Consider the following 19,895-nt stretch of genomic DNA (forward strand, 5'->3'; position numbering starts at 1 on the left):
TTAGATAAAATATTTTAGAATTAAAAAAAAATTGATTAAAGCAATTGGGGAAATTCCGGGTTCAAATGTCTTAAAAACCGAAACAAAAATTCCTCATATGACATAACGCTATGAAAATGAATACGAAAATACCAACCAATTTTCGGCTCGTTACTTCCCATTGCATTTCGTGTGAAGCGCCTGCGGGGTGGGCCCCAAAAACATATACACAAAGTCTGTGACATCCATCATGAAGATCCGCCACCAAGAGCCTAACCTAACCTAGCCTGACCAAAACATTTATGGCAACCGAAAACCCGCCGATTCCAATTCATTCGACACACGGCCCAAAACCGTACATCACGAACAAACATTTTTCTCCAACTGCCAAACACACGGAATGAAATTAGCACCGTTACGAAACTTGGTCACACCGGGTCTTTGGGTCATCTTCAGTCTACTACCTTCTCCAAAAGAGCCAGTTTCCCAAAAATGAAAATCCGCTCAGGAGTGTACTCGGTCACCTCGATTATGACAAAACACACCCCCTAGAGGAGTCAAACGACGCGATAAGTGGAAGCCATTAGCAGCCCCTAACAGCAGTTGGTGGTAAAAAAGGAAGTATTTAGGTAAGCGTCGAGTCGCGACCTGATTATGCGCATGGGACCTCGCGCGTATGCGCGTATGACAACTTCCGAACAGTCGTCGAGTCGGTCGCCGGCAAAAGTCTACATGGCTTGGCCTAGCTAGCTAGTGTCATCACACGACTGGAGCTGACGATGTCAACTATCAGCTAAGATAGGGAACCGGTTTTCTGTTAACAATAATATTACTCCATCACAACACAAGCCGCACGACGATGATGAAATAATACCTGCTGACGGGAAAATATTTGGATTGTCTCCTCCGAGATTACCGCATCGGGTTCACTTTCGCTTTCACCGAAGTGGGGTTGACCTTTTCGGAGTTGTAGCGGGAATATTTGTAGAGATCTTCAAGATATGAGCTGGTACAAGAAATTCGTAAAATAGAGTCTCACCTAGCTTCAGCGTACGAAAACAAACAGACTCCAATTTGACAACTCGATTGCTGATTTTCCAGCAAACTAGATCAATTGCTGGAAAGTCCATCAGTTTGAAAACCGATTGCTGATTTTTCAGCAAAAATGACAAGAACACAACCGAATGCTCCGTAGTGAACAACAAGTGAAACCGGCGCCCGCCTCGGTTAAACATCGCGCGACTGAAGCAACCTGAGGTCGCGGCAGACTACGCACAATCGGTCGAAGCAGCGCTGCCGGCAGAGGGCAAGCTTGACGAAGCCCCTCTCGAGGACTGTTGGGATACCATCAAAACAGCCATCAACAGTGCGGCGGAGAACGTCATCGGTTATGTGGAGCGATCTCGACGGAACGACTGGTTCGACGAGGAGTGTAGGAGGGTGATGGACGAAGAAAATGCCGCGCGGGCGGCAGTAGTGCAAAGAGGCACCCGTCGAAATGTGGAAAATCACCGACAGCGGAAGAGGCAGCGAGTCCGACTTTTCCAGGAGAAAAAGCGCCGCCTGGAGGAGGAGGAGCTCCAGGAGCTGGAGCAGCTGCATCGATCCCAAGAAACACGAAAGTTCTATCAGAAACTCAACGCATCCCGCAAAGGCTTCGTGCCGCAAGCCGAAATGTGCCGGGATAAGGACGGGGGTATCCTGACAGACAATCGTGAGGTGATCAAAAGGTGGAAGCAGCACTTCGATGAACACCTGAACGGCGCACATGCAGGAGATCAAGACGGTGGGGGATGGTACATCGCCGGCGTAGCCAACGACGAAGAGGAGCCACTCCCAACGATGAGTGAAGTTAAGGAAGCCATTCGCCAGCTGAATAGAAACAAGTCGGCTGGGAAGGATGGCATCGCAGCTGAACTCATCAAAATGGGCCCGGACAGGTTGGCCGATTGCCTACATCGGTTGATAATCCGGATCTGGGACATAGAACAGCTACCGGAGGAGTGGAAGGAGGGGGTAATATGCCCCATCTACAAGAAGGGCGACAAATTGGACTGTGAGAACTACCGAGCGATCACTGTCCTCAATGCCGCCTACAAAGTGTTGTCCCGAATCCTACTCCGCCGCCTAACGCCGCAAGCAAACAGATTCGTGGGAAGTCATCAGGCCGGCTTCATGGAGGGACGGTCTACGACGGACCAGATATTCACATTGCGGCAAATCCTCCAAAAATGCCGTGAACACCAAGTCCCTACGCATCATCTATTCATCGACTTCAAAGCCGCATACGACACGATCGACCGTAACGAGCTATGGAAAATCATGGACGAGAACGGCTTTTCCGGGAAGCTGATCAGACTGATCAAGGCGACGATGGATGGAACGCAGTGCTGTGTGCGGATTTCGGGTGAATTGTCGAGTTCATTCGAATCGCGCAGGGGGCTTCGACAAGGTGATGGTCTATCCTGCATGATGTTCAACGTGGCGCTAGAAGGTGTTATTCGACGAGCGGTGGGCGAAATGCGGGGCACAATTTTCAACAGATCCAGTCAACTTATCTGCTTTGCCGATGACATTGATATAGTCGGCAGATCATCTGCGGCGGTGGAGGAGATCTACCGCAAACTGAAACGCGAAGCAGGAAGGATTGGGTTGATGATTAATACGTCCAAGACGAAGTACATGCTGGCCTGCGGATCCGAGACCGACCGAACCCGCTTGTCCAGTAATAACAAGGTCACGATCGACGGCGACGAGCTAGAGATAGTCGAAGACTTTGTCTATCTCGGCTCACTGGTGACCGCAGACAATGACACCAGCCGTGAGATCCGGAGGCGAATTATCAGCGGAAGTCGTGCCTACTATGGACTCCACAAGCAACTGCGGTCGAGAAGACTTAGCCCTCGCACGAAGTGTAACCTGTATATGACGCTCATTAGACCGGTTGTTCTCTACGGGCACGAGACATGGATATTGCTCGAGGAGGACCTGCGTACACTCGGAGTATTCGAGCGACGAGTGTTAAGAACCATCTTTGGCGGCGTACAGGAGAACGGAGTGTGGAGGCGAAGGATGAACCACGAGCTCGCGCGCCTCTACGGCGAACCCAGTATCCAGAAGGTGGTGAAGGCTGGCCGGATACGCTGGGCGGGACATGTTGCGAGAATGCCGGACGACTGTCCTGCAAAACAGGTGTTCGCTACGAATCCGGTAGGAACAAGACGAGCGGGGGCGCAACGAGCGAGGTGGTTAGACCAAGTGGAGCGTGATCTGGCGAACGTGGGGTGCCCGAGAAATTGGAGAACGGTTGCTATGAACCGAGTGAATTTTAGGAATTATGTTCGTCAAGTTATGTCGTAAGACGGAATACTATGTAAATAAATAAAAATAACAACCGAATGCTGAAAAATCCAGCAATTGGAAAACCGATTGCTGGTTTCCAGCAAAAAATTGGATTGCTGAACGTTTTCAGCTATTTTTTATGATGAATAGGAGTGCAATGTTTCACAACGTTTACATCGTTTACATACATAGTAAACAATATAAGCCCTAGCACGGATCCTTGTGACCTTCCACAATTAACCGGTAGGAAATTCTGAAAACAATCATTACGAAAAACTGATTGTTCTCGGGTTTTTTAAATATGGATCAATTGATTCAATAGCTGCTACCTGGAAATTGAAATTTGTGTTTAATTTTCGGCAAAGTTTCTTATGAGAAATTGTATCAAATGCTTTGGAACAATCTAGCAATACTAAAACAACTTTGTAGCCTTCATCAATGGGTTTCGAAATGTCGTCACATATTTTATGCATTGCTGTTTTTGTATTGTGGCCTGGCCTAAAATCAGTTTGATGCTCAGTTTTGAAGTTGTTCATAATACGTTCAAAAACTTTTGAAAGGGCAGTCAATATGTTTACTAAATAAACGTAGGTTTGAAAGTGATGATAAGTTTGTTTTTTTTTTCTTGAAAAAGATAATTTTTGAAAGTTTCCAAGCCCATGTTGTAATTTTATTGTTGAAATTGAAAGATAAGTGTTTTATGATGAGTGGCAGAATGAGTTTTACAAATTTTATGGGTATTTCGTTTAGTCCTACGCCATTTGATTTCACCTCATATACGGCGTTGGTGATATCAGATTCTTATATGCTAGTAAACTTAAAACTAGTGAAGCTCTTGTGGAATTTTTGATTTATTAGGTCCAGATAAAAATCGTTTTAAGTACAAGATTTGCGCATCGATAAACCAGTGCTTCGATGTTTATTTAATGTTTTAAATGTTTTTTTTTATGAAACGAAGGTATTTTTCATTTTTTTCTGTATTCCGAAAATTGAAAAAATAGATCCAAACAAAGATCAATGAGGCAAATTTATCTTGTTCAAATCATTAGTAAAATATTCAATTCATTCAAAGAGACAATTGAAAACAACTTGTAGTCGTGCTATAACTGTGAAGTTTGGGATTGAACGTTTCTTCACAGTTCTGAGAATCAACAGCAGAAGATTAGGGGTCCGAATGTTTTTTTTACCAGTAGTTAGGACCTACAAGCGAGTGAGTACAGTTTTAGGCAGAACCTCTATAAGTCACTCAGGAAACTAGAAAGCAGCTCCATAGTTTTTTAACAAAAATGATTTTACTTTTTTGCAATTTTGATTGTATTTATTAGATTATTGATAACATAGAGCATAAATTCAATTCTACCGCATTCATGTACAAAATTTAACAAGAGTAGAACGCTATTGAGCTTTCAACTAGAGCTGAGTAAGCTTCTTAGAACGCATTCTATGGAACTTTTGGTTACTTGGATACTTCTAAAGCTCTCTGCAGGTGGATTTGCACTTTGTGGTCAGTTAAATGTCCAGAATAAACTGTGCGATGGTCTTCTGCTCCATTTCGACTTATTTTTATTCGTTCCACTGTTCAAAAAATTACCTAAATGATATGAAACCAACAAAGTTACTTCTGTGACCAATAACATCAATTCTCCTAACGCACTTTAAAATACATAAAACGTCGAAATCTGGTGTAATCTTGAAAAATTAACATTTTTTGGTCCGAAATTGACATTAAAATTTCAAAAATCACGTAAGGGGGAATCAAAGGCAATCGGGAAAATCGAAATTTTGATATTGATGCCAGCCTTAAAAATACATGAAAAATTTTAATTGCTGAAAACGGTCAGCAAACTACACAGTAAACGAAAATTACCGAATTCGGTAATTTTTTTTACCGAAATCCTAACATGTGTAAATCGTTAAACTGTTCGGTAATTTTTTCGGTAAAAAATAAACGAACATCGGTAAATGTAGAATCGATTTACCGATGTTCGTTTATTTTTTACCGAAAAAATTTCTGAACAATTTAACGATTTACACATGTTAGGATTTCGGTAAAAAAATTACCGAGCTCGGTAATTTTCGTTTACTGTGTAAATTGCTGGAACCAGTTATCTCAGTTTTTTTTTCAAAAAACAACCTGAAATTTTGGGATTTTAAAAAAGAGTTTAAATTTAAATATCCTCATAGCCAAATTTGTAATTGAAATTGGTTTATTAATTTTTTTTGAGTTTCATTTATTTATATAATATCTGCCAGTGGATAGGCCACTTTTGGTAAGTTTTGGCTCCATCTGAAATAAAAATAAAATTATTAGTTTCTTTATGAAAAACTTCATCTCTTCAAAAATTTACCTTTTGTTTAAATACTTCATCGTTGGAATATAGAAGGAAATAAAATTCGATGTCTCCACCGTTGCATGCACGAGAAACAAACAAACACTTTTCGCGCGAAAAGAAAAATAACTAGCAAAAACAAAAACAAATTTGAGTTTGAAAGATCAATTGCTGGTTTTTTTCAGCAACGAAGATCAAGTGCTGGAAAAATCAACAGAAAGGAGAGTGTTTGCAGGTTTCCAGCAAAAATTTGATTTTTTTTTTGCCGGAGATCGAGGCAAAGATTAACTGTGTAGAGAAATTATTTTTTGAAAAAAATCATCGAAATGAAATAAAACCAAAAAAGAATCAATTTTGGCAAAAAAAATTGAGATTACACCAGATTTCGATGTTTTATGCATTTTAAAGTAATTTGGCATCAAAATTTATATTAAGATTTTTGCGGCTCGCGAGCCGTATGTGGCTCTTTGGATGTGAAGCTGTGGCTCTTTAGCTCACTGCTCAAATATTGAGTTTTTTTTTATAAATAAATATTTAAAAATCAAGCTTAACCGATAATTGAATCTTGCAACATGGAACACGGATTTTCAGTCCAGAAGAAATGCTTTTAAGATTGCATCCACTGGCACTGTAGGAACAAGCAGAAAGGGCCAAATAGCAAAACTGGATTTTGTTAAAATTTAATTTAGAAATTTTTTGATTACATAGAATTTAAGATTTAATTTATCATCAACCCTAAATGCAAAGAATAACTGTTGTTTGAAAACAACAAAAACTAAAATCAAATTATTTATTTCCAAAACGCTTGTATACTTTTTACTCAATCAAACACAAAAGTTTAGCTGTGCAAACAGGAAAAACAAATTCAGTTAAAATGTCTTAAATCGTACTTAAATTAATCAACAATTTCGAAAAAATACACCTCAATCCTATTCTATTTATTTGAATTGAAACGACAATTTTAATGTATCCAACTATTTACCTCATAAGCATTGCAGATTGCCGAGTTTAAATTAGGTTTGCCGGATTCTCAAAGAAAAATAAGGAAATTTCCGGTACAACCACGTTGCCTAGGTATTGAGGAACAAATGCCTGTTTTCCGGATTGTTCACAATTTTTGCGAAATTTCCAATTCTCAACTAGTTTTAGCAAACAAATCTGCATGCATTTTTTTGAAATTTTTAGAAGAATTTTGAAAGCTGCTGATGTATCTTGGTAAAGTTTATTTTTAATGTGTTTATTTTTCAGCTTTTCTCTTACCTTTAAATGGCAAATACTTAGATTTTGGCTGGATTTCCCGGTTAGTACCCCGCTGTTCGGTTATGAGTTTAAAATTTTAAAAACCAATGCCCGAATTTGCCCGGCCTGGATACCAAAAATATGTAAAGCTTACTCATAATATAAAGATAAAAAAGTGAATAGATTGATACATAAAATCAAATTTAAAATTCCAAAACAAAGAATTCAGAATTTCTAATTAAAGTTTGAAAGCTATTTAAACTCGAATCAGCATTGAGAATTAATGAAAATTTCAAATAATCACTGGATGCATACTCGTATTCAATAACTAAATTGACCTTTACCTCTTCATGCAGTTTTTTAAAATTAAATTGAATGTATTTAAAAAGCACCTTTGAGTCTTTGAACTCATTTAAAATTTCGTGTTATGCCTGCAACCAAGATTTACCAAAAGCACACTAATTTTGAACAAAAGGAAACATTTTTCTTTAAATTTTTGATTAAGAGTTAATCATCGTTGATTTATTTTTTTTTTTTGTTTCAAAACTTTAAAAGTATGCTTGAACTGATCTTGCCACTGTTAAAATTTACTGTTTTTTTTTTCAACTATTTGTCACGAATTTTCAATGTAGGCTACGAAATCATATTATTACAGATTTATACTGGTTCAACCATCATTTTTTTTCAGAAACCTAAGCATTAGCAAGCATTGATGAATAATCATGTTTTGAATTTCATTCTTTATTCAATTGAATGCACAATGCTAAGATTTTGGAATTTTCCAGATGCAGAAAATTCCGAAGACTCGTTTGCATGACGTCATGAGTTTTGAAAGTTCTATACTTTAAATGACATATGAAGCCAGTTGTCAGCAGCAGAATTTTGAAAATTAAAACTTTCGACTAAATAAATTTCAGTTGAATTTAACCTCATACTACTGGATTTTTGAAAGATTTATCTAAAACGGAGGAAATGTCATAAAAGAGCTTGATAATTGTAAGAAAATTTATTTCCCTTTACAATGTTATTTAAAAACCATTCACTCTAACATAAAGTTGCAAGACATTTTTCAGAACGTATCAGGGCCGGACAATTCCAGGCAATTTTTTATAAAAACCTGGCAAAATCCGGGCATTTGATTTCAAAATTGGCGAACAAAAATTCGGGCAATATCCAATCAAGTAAAAAAAACTGACAAAATATTTTTTTAAGCAATATTTATCGACAGATTTTAATTTGTATTAAAGCATTTCAAAAAACCTTTCATGATAATTTTTATAAAACCTTCTCGAAATGAAAAAAAAAATGTTGGGAGGTATTAATTTTAAAAAAATTGAATCACATTTTTTTTGCTAAAAAAAAACTTAAACTGGGCTCTTTAAAACTCTGACATTTTGAAATTTTGAAGTTTTTGGCTCTTCTGACTCAAAAGGTTGCCGACCGCTGCCCTATGGTGATTTTTGAGGGTAAAAAAACCGAAACTTTGAGGCACTCCTGAATCAAGTCCGATTGATCTTGAATTTTGCACAGGTCAGTTGTTTGGGCCAATCTACAAAATGTATATGGGCGGTTTGCGAAATTCGACATGACCTTTTGGGATGTCACCCTAATCTATATAGATTTATATAAAAGCAATTTCTGTGTGTATATTTGTTTGTTTGTCCTCTCAGGCTTAGCTGAAATTTCGCATGGATGCTCAAATGATGAAAATTTCAAGATTTTCGGATGACACCTTTCTATAGCGATATTTGCGTTATTATACATCAGATTGTGATGAAAAATGGAAAACGAGTGTTTCGAGGAACACTCCATTGATATTATCCATTCGTAATATCAAATTCAGGATCAGGGGTCGGCCAAAAGGATCGTCCATTTTAACTATTCACTATTCTTGCAATATTAACGCTCAAAAACATTGGGTTGAGGTGGAAAATTGCACAAGGAAGTTTTAAGGCATAAGTAATTAATTTCAGGAGTCAAATTTTGGGTCAGAAGTCGGAACAAATAAAATTGTGTTGTAAAACGAAAGGCTTAAGTGATGTTTTCACAGGGACTTCTGCTCTAATATTTACTGGTTGATATTCTGACTCGGTAGGCGGTGCCTAAAAGTGACAGACGTGTTTCTGAGGTTGAAAATTTTTAAGAACTGTATAGTGAAAAAAAGATTTTTTTGTAAAAAATGTTTGTAATTTAACTTGGTCAATTTCCGGAAGAAAGGATGCTTCCTTTTTAGCTGCGTTTCGCACAAGACGTGGAATTGGGAAGCTATCAGAGAAAAATTCCGATGAAAGGAATCTCAAGTATTACGGTATCAACCATACGAGGGAAATACACAACGCGTGCGTGGTTTATGAAGTTCTAGAATGGAGAACGGTAGGATGAAGATTCAGAAGGTCGTCACAAAGTTCTAGGAAATCCAAACAAAATCTAAGAGCTAAGAATTTTTTTGTGATTTTCTGAAAAATGATGCAACATTATTCTTATATTGTGAATAACCTGAAAAGTTCCTTCGACATCATGTATATCTGATTTAATTTATTAATTTTATATAGAGTATGGTGGGGTAAAAGTACGACCTTAGTGCTATCCTATTTTTAGAAAATTTTGTAGTTGTTTTTCCAAGAAACCAAGAACAGCATTGGATTCCTTAGACTTTAATCTCTCTTCTAAAAAATTACGAAGATAATCGATCAACACATTTGATAGCAGTAGTGAAAATGCCAAACTGCTATCGAAACGTACTCTTACCCCACCTCTGGGGCAAAAGTTCGAATGATGTGGGGTAAAAGTACGACTATTCAGAATCCCACAATTTTGAATGAAGTCAAGAGGAATATTATTAAATATCAATCTTTGCTTTCTTTTGTGTTAGCATCTGATACAAATCCTATACATAGGCGAACAACCTGCGCGGATTTGGAGTTCTTCACTAATTGTCCATATTCAACAGGTTTACGAAATCCAGTTCTCATCGTATTTGAGCAATTTTTCGCGCGAGCAAGTCTTTGTAGAAACAAAAATATGTGCCAATGTTCCCAGTGAATTTAAGAAAGAAGTTAAAACTTTTCGATCAAATTTACTTCAGTAGACCCTGTATATCATTCGTACTTTTGCCCAATTTGCAGTTCGTACTTTTGCCCCTTCAAGGTTTCTTGTGATTCACAGTTTATTGTGCAAAACAGAGCCATTTTATTTAAATTCTCTCTTCGGCATTTGCTAGTGGTTGAAAACAACTAAACAGACACATTAAGACTTTCATTAAAAGCCAGAATTTTGATTGCTCAAACATGTTTGCAGTTATTTTAAATATTACATCATTTGGGCAAAAAAGCTGCTTTACCTTATTATTCGGAGTATTTGCTATTTTTCCAAATAAAAATTTTGTCTGGATGAAGGCAGCCCAAATCAATATCAATCCACGTTAGAGTTTTGAATTATTCTGTTCTCGGTTTGTGATAATCTCAAAACGTACTTTTACCCCAACTTACTCTATGGTGTTTGAAAAAACTGTATTTCAACTTTTTGAAGATATTTCTGGGAAAAATTATCAAACTCCTGAAACAAACTCCTTCAATTAACTGGAATGATGTCAATGATATTCAATAATGAAAAATGATTCGTGAATTGATTTGTTCATTGATTTGTTCATTGATTTGATTAATTGAAATAAAAAATGTGTTTTTTTATCAGAAACAATAAAGCTTGACAGAGAACAACTATTTTGCTAAACAGTTTTTTTACAACACCAATCATTTGGTTTTAAAACGATTTATTGAAAAATTTGTCAGTTATTGAAATTGGATCATATTGAATTTCTTTGTTCAGATTTTTCTACATTATTTTTTACATATGTATGATACTGAAATTCTCTGATGAAAAAGTGAGAAAATTCATTACAGAAACTATAGTAAGTTTTTAACACAGAAGCATTTTATAATAGAGAATAATATAAAATGTATGGATCTTGTTTAAATAGCAAGTTTTTGGTTAAAATTAGAAACATAACAGAAAACACGATCTTTTACCCCCCTCCCAAACCAGATTATTTGCCAGGATGCAGAGGTAATCTCGGTCCTAAAGCACAAATTCATTTAATTCATTCCTTTCTTTTTTCTATTGACGTGGCTAGCGCCGTTATTGATGTTCCAAGAGAGAGCATCAGTTTTGTACATTCAGAATCCCAAACGCCTTTCTTTTGACCTCTGTGCGAAATTGGTGGCCTCGGTCAATCACTTAGTAGGAATCATTGGTGACGTGGAGCTTATTCTACCGAACCACACCAACAATCGTGGATTTCGAAATGTCTTTTTTTTTTTTCATTGCAAATCATTAAAAAATTTCAATTATATTAATTTTTTAAATCTGTCATTAAAACAGTTTATTTTTTGCATTTCGGATTCAACGGTTTAAGATGCTGAAAGCTTTCAATAGGAACTAATAGAAGTTAGGAAAACAATTTTTAAGGTTCATCGTAACACTAGTCAAAAAAGTCTCCCAATCAATTCCTTCAACCCCTTTCCCAACCAAAATTGTTTTGCCAGGATGCAGAGGTAACCTCGGTCCTGAAGCACAAAATAGATCTTTCATCCTTTTCTCTTTCTTCCAATCTATCTATTGACTACTAGGACGTGGCCGGCGCCGTTATTGGCGTTAAAAGAGAGAGCATCAGTTTTTAGCAGTGTGAATGAGCTGCTAATCTCAAGCACCATTCATTTGACCTCTGATTAAAATTGATGGCCTCGGTCAATCACGGAGTAGCAACCATTGGCAATGCGGAACTTGTTCTACTGAGCCACGCCAGCGATCGTGGACCTCGAAGTGATTGTAATCATAATATGTTTTTGGAACAAGCAATGCATACATTTTCTACAACCATGCACTTCGGGTTTTACGGTTTAAGGTGAATGTGAGTAGTTAATCAAGCTAAGGCGGCATCCATAAATTACGTAACGCAAAAAATGCAATTTTTTGACCCCCTCCCCCCCGTATGTCACAAATCGTAACGCTACGACGTACCCCCCTTTGAAAATTACGTAACGCTGATAATTACCCCCCCCCCCCCCTTTCTTCTAATGTTTTTAAATACTGATTTTCGAAGATCACAAAAAAGATTTTGACATAATTTTTTTAACGTTTTACAAAACGAAATTTATATCCATCCAAATCGCTTCTTAGTACTCAATGATGATAACTTTTTGATAAAATAAATTGATTGTCTTAATCCGAGTTGCTCTGTGTTTGTTCACTGATGATTTACCTTGTTTACTTTAGTTTGTTAACTTATGCAAAATATATTCCACTTAGTAGTATTCGTCGGAATAATCAAAATTGCATTTTTTTTAAATCAATTGAGAAAAAAATAGTAAAATTTCCGTCTTAAGGTTGAACTGAGTTCTTGGGAGTGAATGAACCTAATATTCGGTTTCTAACGGTTATTTCACGAATATACAATCCGGATATTCAATCAATGTCGGAGTCTATCTCAGAATTTTAAAAGGGGAAAGGATACAAACCAGTTTCAATCATGTTGAAGCCTACAAATTTTAAGCAGATTTTGGTATGTTTATCATTCTGCGAAAATGGTATGACATCTAAATAGCTGCGATTAAGTAAACTGAAATTTTTAAGGAAAAAATCGTTACGTAACGATGAGCATACCTCCCCCCCTCCCCTATGTCACAATTCGTAACGCTCGATCTTACTCCCTCCCCCCCCTAGAAGCGTTACGTAATTTATGGATGCCCCCTAAGCTAGCTAAGCTAAGCTAATATTTACTGGTTGATAATCTTATTTGCTATTTTTGCCACAAGGATAGCGATCTGTCAAATTAGTTTTTTTATTATTATTTTGTTCAATAGAGTTCAATAACTAGGGATAAGACATTATTTTCATTGAAAACTTTGAAAATTCACCACATTTTTTTACAATTTTAACTTCAACAATTGTGTAACGGAATTTGTCAAAACGTTTATTTTTGCGAACTTCAAGCAAAAATAAACGTTTTGACAAATTCCGTTTCACAATTGTTGATCAACAACGTTATTAAAAGTTTAAAAACTTTTTGGTTCAAACACTTTTTACAACCTACAAACTATTCAGTTTATTACTGATATCTAACAAAATTTGAGTCTCCTTGGGCTCCAGATTTCCAATTTCATTTCTGTCCTTCACATAGCTAGAAACAGAACTTTTGTACGGTAGCATTTTCCGATCAACCGCTCTCTGATAGGCCCAGATCTTCCATTTATTATCGGTCGCTGCCAGAAATTCAATCATTTGATCTACAGTCCGAAAATTTTCCGGCAATTGTAAGCTTTGCCCAACTCGCTTCATCAGCTGGTCGGACATCTCATCGAGGGCCGCCTTAAATGGGGCAACGTAATCTCGGCTATTGCTGACCCAGGATGCGATCACTGCCTGTGCTTTTCCTTCAATCCAAGGTAGAATGTTCTGGATATGTTCTTTCTGATCGTCACTGATTGTTGAATCGTCTGTCAACGTTTGTTCGAAGATTCGAATATGGGAAGCAAGCTTCACGTGGATTTCTCCGAGCTGCGGCAAGTTCTCTGCAACCGCGTACATCCTTTTGTAAGCTTCACTACGAGTGTCTGATTCTTTGATGGAAGCCGTAAAGTCTACAAGTGGAATGATTTTATTAGGAGAATTTGTTAAAACTCTATTGACGACGGAAATAATTGTATCAGGTTTTAACGTTTTCGATTTTTCGATAGCATTGTCGATGTCATTGTTCTGAACATACATAACGCTCAACATTTCCTTTGCGTCATCAATTTTGGACGTTATGTGCTGCAATGCTGTATGAAGCTCAGTTTTGTTTCCCTGCAATTCGTTAATCACTTTTCCAAATTCCTCAATTTTTTGTCGCTGCTCTTCGATGACCTGTTGCTTAAATTCGTTAAATTCACTAGTCATGTTTCTTAGAATTTGCTCGTATTCGATCTTTTTGGCATTGAATTCTGCTTGCGCCAGGATGTTTTGTTTCAGCAATACTTTCTTCTGCGACAAATGTTTCAGATTCACGCCAATTCGCTTCATCACCGATTGACATTTCTTATTGGAGTTTTCAAAGGTCCTGCTTTCGGAAGTTTTATCATTTTTACTCAGATTTTCCAAAGAAGTTTTGATATATTCTAGGTCAGCTTCGGAAACTGTACACAATTCAGTATCTGTCGACTGACTCGAGGGAACTATCACAAAAATTAAACAGAAAATTAATGATAGCCTGTGTTCCATTTAATTGTTTAGAAACGTCTAAGCGATTTCTTTGAACAAAATGACATCCGTTTACCGTTTTTGTTGTCTTATAAAGAAGAGCTATCGATCAAAATCAGCTGAACAAATTGTCGGGACATGTTTGCAATACAACCAACTGTAAAAGTATCGTTCTCGTTATTGTACGTTAATCTTACACAATCTTTGACGTATAGTTTTCACAACATTGTAAAATGTTCAATTCTTTCGTTCAGATCAAAAAGTAAGATCACGCTTCACCAGCTGTACAACGTCGAGTTTGAAGTTAGGTCTAACACATGATGATTAGAGTTTCATATTCAAAAGTATTGAATCATACGCTGAGCCAAGATGTTAAAACGCTTCCAAAAAACCGTTTACCATTGTTTTGATAAAACTATCATAAAAAATTCATTTTGGAAGCGAAAATAAATAGTCATTGTAATAATTTAACTTGAGATTTTTGTGTGGTTTTTCAAACAAAGTGAATAAATCCGGGCAATATCAGGGCTTCTTCAAACGAAATCCAGGCAACCAGGCCGGACCGGACCTTTTCCAAACTTTGTATCAAATATCCGGGCAATCCGGCTAACTTGATTTGAAACTATTTGATGATATGTATTGAAATGAATTTTAGCTGGAAACAATTATTAGCACCTTCCTCTAAGTTTGATGCATTTGATGCATCAGACAAACTTTTACAACAACTAAAGGTGGTTATTTTGGCTGGAAAATTTATATGGTGGTGTAAAAGATTTCTGAGATTTGAAGAGGACTGTGATAAGATAGAAGACTATATTGTTTTAACATTTTGTAAAACATAATATCGCACCAGCACTAAACTTTACTTTGGAAATCCCGACTTCTGACAGACTTCCGACAAAGGAAAATTAGGATTGCACAATAATAATTCATGAAATTTTGTCGAAAACACCAAACATCTATCTCTTGAACTGAAAAAGTTATGACATCATGCATGAAAATTATGAAGTTAGGGTGGCCATTAGACCGCTGCGAAAAATGACTTTTTGTTTTTTCGATGCCTTTTGGGTCACCAAACATCAGTGTAAAATTTGAGATGATTTTATTGACTCCTGAGTTAGCGCAACGCGTTTTAATTTTGTATGGAAATTTGTATGGAAGAAGAAATTTTTGCACATTAAGTCATCCAGAAAGTTCAAATAAGCTTGAAATGAAGTCGGTCTTTGATTTTTGGTTTTGACTATTCTCAAGCTTCATTTTTTGCTAACATGACAAGCAGCTAAGAATTCCATGAAAAAAGTTATTACCGTTTCAAAATAAAAAATCTGAATCCATTGAAAAGTATTTGAAAATAGCAGACTTTGCTTACTTGAGCTTTTTATAAATTCATGAAAAGTTTTTGCAAAAATTATACAAATTAATAAATTTCCTGGCTAAGCAAAGCAGTTTTTTGAGATTTTTTTTACTTATCCTACGGTTTCACAGCTTTCAAACAAGCAGTCAAAAACGCTAAAATTAAGAAAAATAATTTTGAAAACAAATTTTTTTATAACATCGAATATCTTTCCTGGGGTAAAAGTAAGGTTTGTAGTTTGTTCACATGAATTGTACTGCAAATTTGAGAATTTTAAATTTTCATACAAAGCTTGCAGCGGTCTAGTGGCCATATCATGACCGTAGGAATGGGAGATGTTTAATAGGTTAAACACAAATAAAAATAAAAATATGAAATAATGAATTCAGATTGAAAATATGTACTAGAAAGATGATTGAGGGCTCTGAAATAAATTTCATTTCTCGCCTCACATTGAAATTTTTATCTAGGATCTTAATTTTTTACATTTTAGAAATCGCATTGAAACTCGGCAAAAAACCCTTAATTCAAGTTTCATAATTAGCACAGGATTTGTTTAAAGTAATTCATTTTTTAAGAAAAATATTTGCGGATAAAGAAACATGTAATGTTCCCGTAGTAAAAATAAATATTATTATTATTGCGGTTTTATCAAAAGCCAAATTTCGAACTAAAACCTTGAATATGGATCGAGATTGCAAGTATCAGTTAATAATAATTTAGTTAATTTTTAAATAATTGCATTCATGTTTTTAATTGGATATTATGTGAAATCCATGATGTTTTTTGGATATGTTTGAGATAGCAATAAAATCCAGAATGGCTCAAGATTGATTTTTCAAGAACGTATCCTAACCGGTCAAATCCGAATATTTATACCCGAAAACTTGGCAAAATCCGCGCTGGAATTGAACGATTTCAACAAATTTGGCCGGGCAAATTTCTCATAAAATCTCTAAAGTAAAAAAATCATTTTTTTATTGAGGCATTTCAGTGCCAAAAGTAATAGTCTGGAATGTCTACACTAGACATCACTTTTTGGATGAATTCATAATCTTAAAAAAATGTAACGTGAATCGAACAGATTTTAAAGGAAATTAGAAATATTTATCAAATGCCAATTTTATTCACTAGTTTAACAGTTTACTATTATAAACCCAAGCAACCAAAAGTCCCATAAAACAGGTACAAAAACGCTTACTCATCCCCATTATTGATATGAAGTATGTCCTATGCAACTCAAAATTTAAGTTCTTATTGATATTTTCAAGTTTTGAAACAAGTCTTAATGATCTTCTATTCAGCTTCCAGCGGCTTTTAATTCAGCTTCCAAAAAATTGCAAAATGAGTAAAAATCTCTCTCTATTTCAACTGCAGCCTTGGTTTCGGTTCATATCACCTTCTCTTGATTATTTACTATGTTCTGTACAAAGTGCCTGATTCCAAACTCGACAAATTGCTCAATTGCTTCTTTCCTACATATATCGCAGAGGAATGGTCATTAAATTACCAAATTTCTTATTGAATAAAAACTTGCCCGGCTTGGGAATCGAACCCCGACCTTCGTGGTGAGAATCGAACACGTTACCACAAGACCACGCCTAGATGTTGTTCTAACTGAAACTAAAACTCGAAGTGGTGATTTGATTTTGAAAGCACATCAATGCACTTTTTGTGTCTTACCAAATCCCGTTTTGAGCACTTTTATGCCCTTTATGTGACTTACCAAATCCTGTTTTGAGCACCCGTGTGCCGTTTATGTGACTTAAGTCCCGTATAACGTACGTTTAAATCCCTTTTGCAACTTTCAAGTTCGTTAATGAGTACATAACGATCACTCATGGGAATTGGGCAAAACAAGTCACATACAACGTACATATTGATCACTTTTGCAACTTTCAAGTTCATTAATGAGTACATAATGTTCATTAAAGGAAATTGGGCAGTTGAATCTCTTTGTCAGCCTATATATAACTTTCAACGCCTTCATTCAAGTAAATATGTGACTTTTGGTTGCTTGGGAAATGTTACTGTAGGAATCATAAACAAAATTCATATAAAAATTAATTTACTAGAATTTGAATGGTTTGAATCCTGAGGCTCAAATGATTGTTTTTATTTGTTCAAATCACTCCATCTGCTGTTCAGCAGTTTTTGAATACCGTTTATAACATACATAGCAAACATTATTTTTGATTAGATGATTTAAATTTTTTTAAGTATCTGGTGCCCTGAATAAACGATCACACCTTTATAAAAAAAAAACACTGATTTTCAATCAATTTGTTATCCTTCATTCAATTAAAGTTTCTAAATTTTTACTAGATGTTGTAGTTTTAGAGAATTATAATTTTTTAAATTAGCGTTTACACATTTTTTACAAGGATTTCTTTGATTTTTTTTTTCAAAAGTTCAAACTTTTATCTAAAAATGAGGGCCATAGAAAAAAAAAATACCATAGGCACCCCCAAATTAGTCTTGAATTATGGGCATTTCTAAGAAAGTGAATTTTTTAGGCCTGTTTTATCAATACTTCTGTAAAATGTATAAGGAAAATGTGTTTTTTTTTTCGTTGATAAACTATAATCGGATGAAGTTTAATAAAAGTTATGAAAGTAAGCGCTAGCAAATTTCAAAATTGGCCCAGTTAAATGCAAAACAAGAATAAGAATTAACAGACATTCCATCAAATCATTGTATCGATATTTTTTACATGCCGATCAAATTAGTAAGATTATCCCAGAAACCAAAAGTTCCATAAAGAGGAACCATAGAAGCTTAATCAGATTCTGCAGGTGTTCCTGGAGAATGTTAAACAGAAAAAAATTTAAGTAATTAAAGCTACTTTGAAGCTCATTTCAGTGACTGAAGAGAATGAATTCAGCCGCTAAGAGAACGTACAGAACCTTCTAAGCGCCGAAAAAAAATCCGGTTGATACATTACATTGCATAACATAACATAATATAACATAACATAACATAACATAACATAACATGACATAACATAACATAACATAACATAACATAACATAACATAACATAACATAACATAACATAACATAACATAACATAACATAACATAACATAACATAACATAACATAACATAACATAACATAACATAACATAACATAACATAACATAACATAACATAACATAACATAACATAACATAACATAACATAACATAACATAACATTACATTACATTACATTACATTACATTACATTACATTACATTACATTACATTACATTACATTACATTACATTACATTAAATCACACTACATTACATCACATTACATTACATTACATTACATTACATTACATTACATTACATTACATTACATTACATTACATTACATTACATTACATTACATTACATTACATTACATTACATTACATTACATTACATTACATTACATTACATAATATTACATTATATTACATTACATTACATTACATTACATTACATTACATTACATTACATTACATTACATTATATTACATTATATTACATTACATTACATTACATTACATTACATTACATTACATTACATTACATTACATTACATTACATTACATTACATTACATTACATTACATTACATTACATTACATTACATTACATTACATTACATTACATTACATTACATTACATTACATTACATTACATTACATTACATTACATTACATTACATTACATTACATTACATTACATTACATTACATTACATTACATTACATTACACAACATAACATAACATAACATTACATAACATTACATAACATTACATAACATAACATAACATAACATAACATATCATTACATTACATTAAATTTCATTACATTACATTTCATTACATTACATTTCAGTACATCACATTACATTACATTACTTTAATGTATGAACCGGATTTTTTTTCGGCGCATAGAAGCTTCTATATGTTCACTTAGGAGCTGAATAGCATTCTCTTCAGTCACTGAAATGATCTTAAAAGTTGCTTTAGTAATTTAAATTTAAGGCTGGTTAGCATTCTTCAGGAACACCTACGGAAGCTGATTAAGCTTCTCATAGAATATTAAATTTCACCGAGATAGCCGATAAAATTATTTCATGAAATAAATTCACGGTGATTAACTGTTCATTTCAAAAATTGATTTTAATGTTGACTTTTTTACAGAGCTATTTACAAAGTTGCTCTCCAAGTCGTCTCACAATTATCGAACTGATTCAATGCAATGCTCTGCCGATGTAAAAAACCCAAAAACAATGAAAGAAATATTCCACGAATCGCTTGAAATTCTCCTAAAGGTTCCAAATGTGATCGTTAGAAAGGTTCGTTAGAAAGGTTTGTTAGAAAGAGCATAGCAGACACTATGATCGCCTTTAAGTAGATGACACATAAAAGGTACATTGAAG

At 35.1% G+C, this 19,895-nt stretch overlaps 1 protein-coding gene across 1 annotated transcript; it reads right to left on the minus strand.

Moving 5' to 3' along the window:
- Window positions 1–12,974: 12,974 nt before the first annotated feature.
- LOC129753718 (uncharacterized) lies at window positions 12,975–13,946 on the minus strand. Its single transcript, XM_055749563.1, has one exon. It carries the CDS (start codon window positions 13,944–13,946, stop codon window positions 12,975–12,977), a length of 972 nt encoding a protein of 323 aa, XP_055605538.1.
- Between the last annotated feature and the right edge of the window lie 5,949 nt (window positions 13,947–19,895).

Source organism: Uranotaenia lowii, chromosome 3 (assembly GCF_029784155.1).
Source record: "Uranotaenia lowii strain MFRU-FL chromosome 3, ASM2978415v1, whole genome shotgun sequence".
NCBI classification, from domain to species: Eukaryota; Metazoa; Arthropoda; class Insecta; order Diptera; family Culicidae; genus Uranotaenia; species Uranotaenia lowii.

What these genes read in the sequence shown, in the direction of transcription:
- LOC129753718 (XM_055749563.1), bottom strand. Translation starts at nt 13,946, where the DNA reads ATGAAGCGAATTGGCGTGAATCTGAAACATTTGTCGCAGAAGAAAGTA.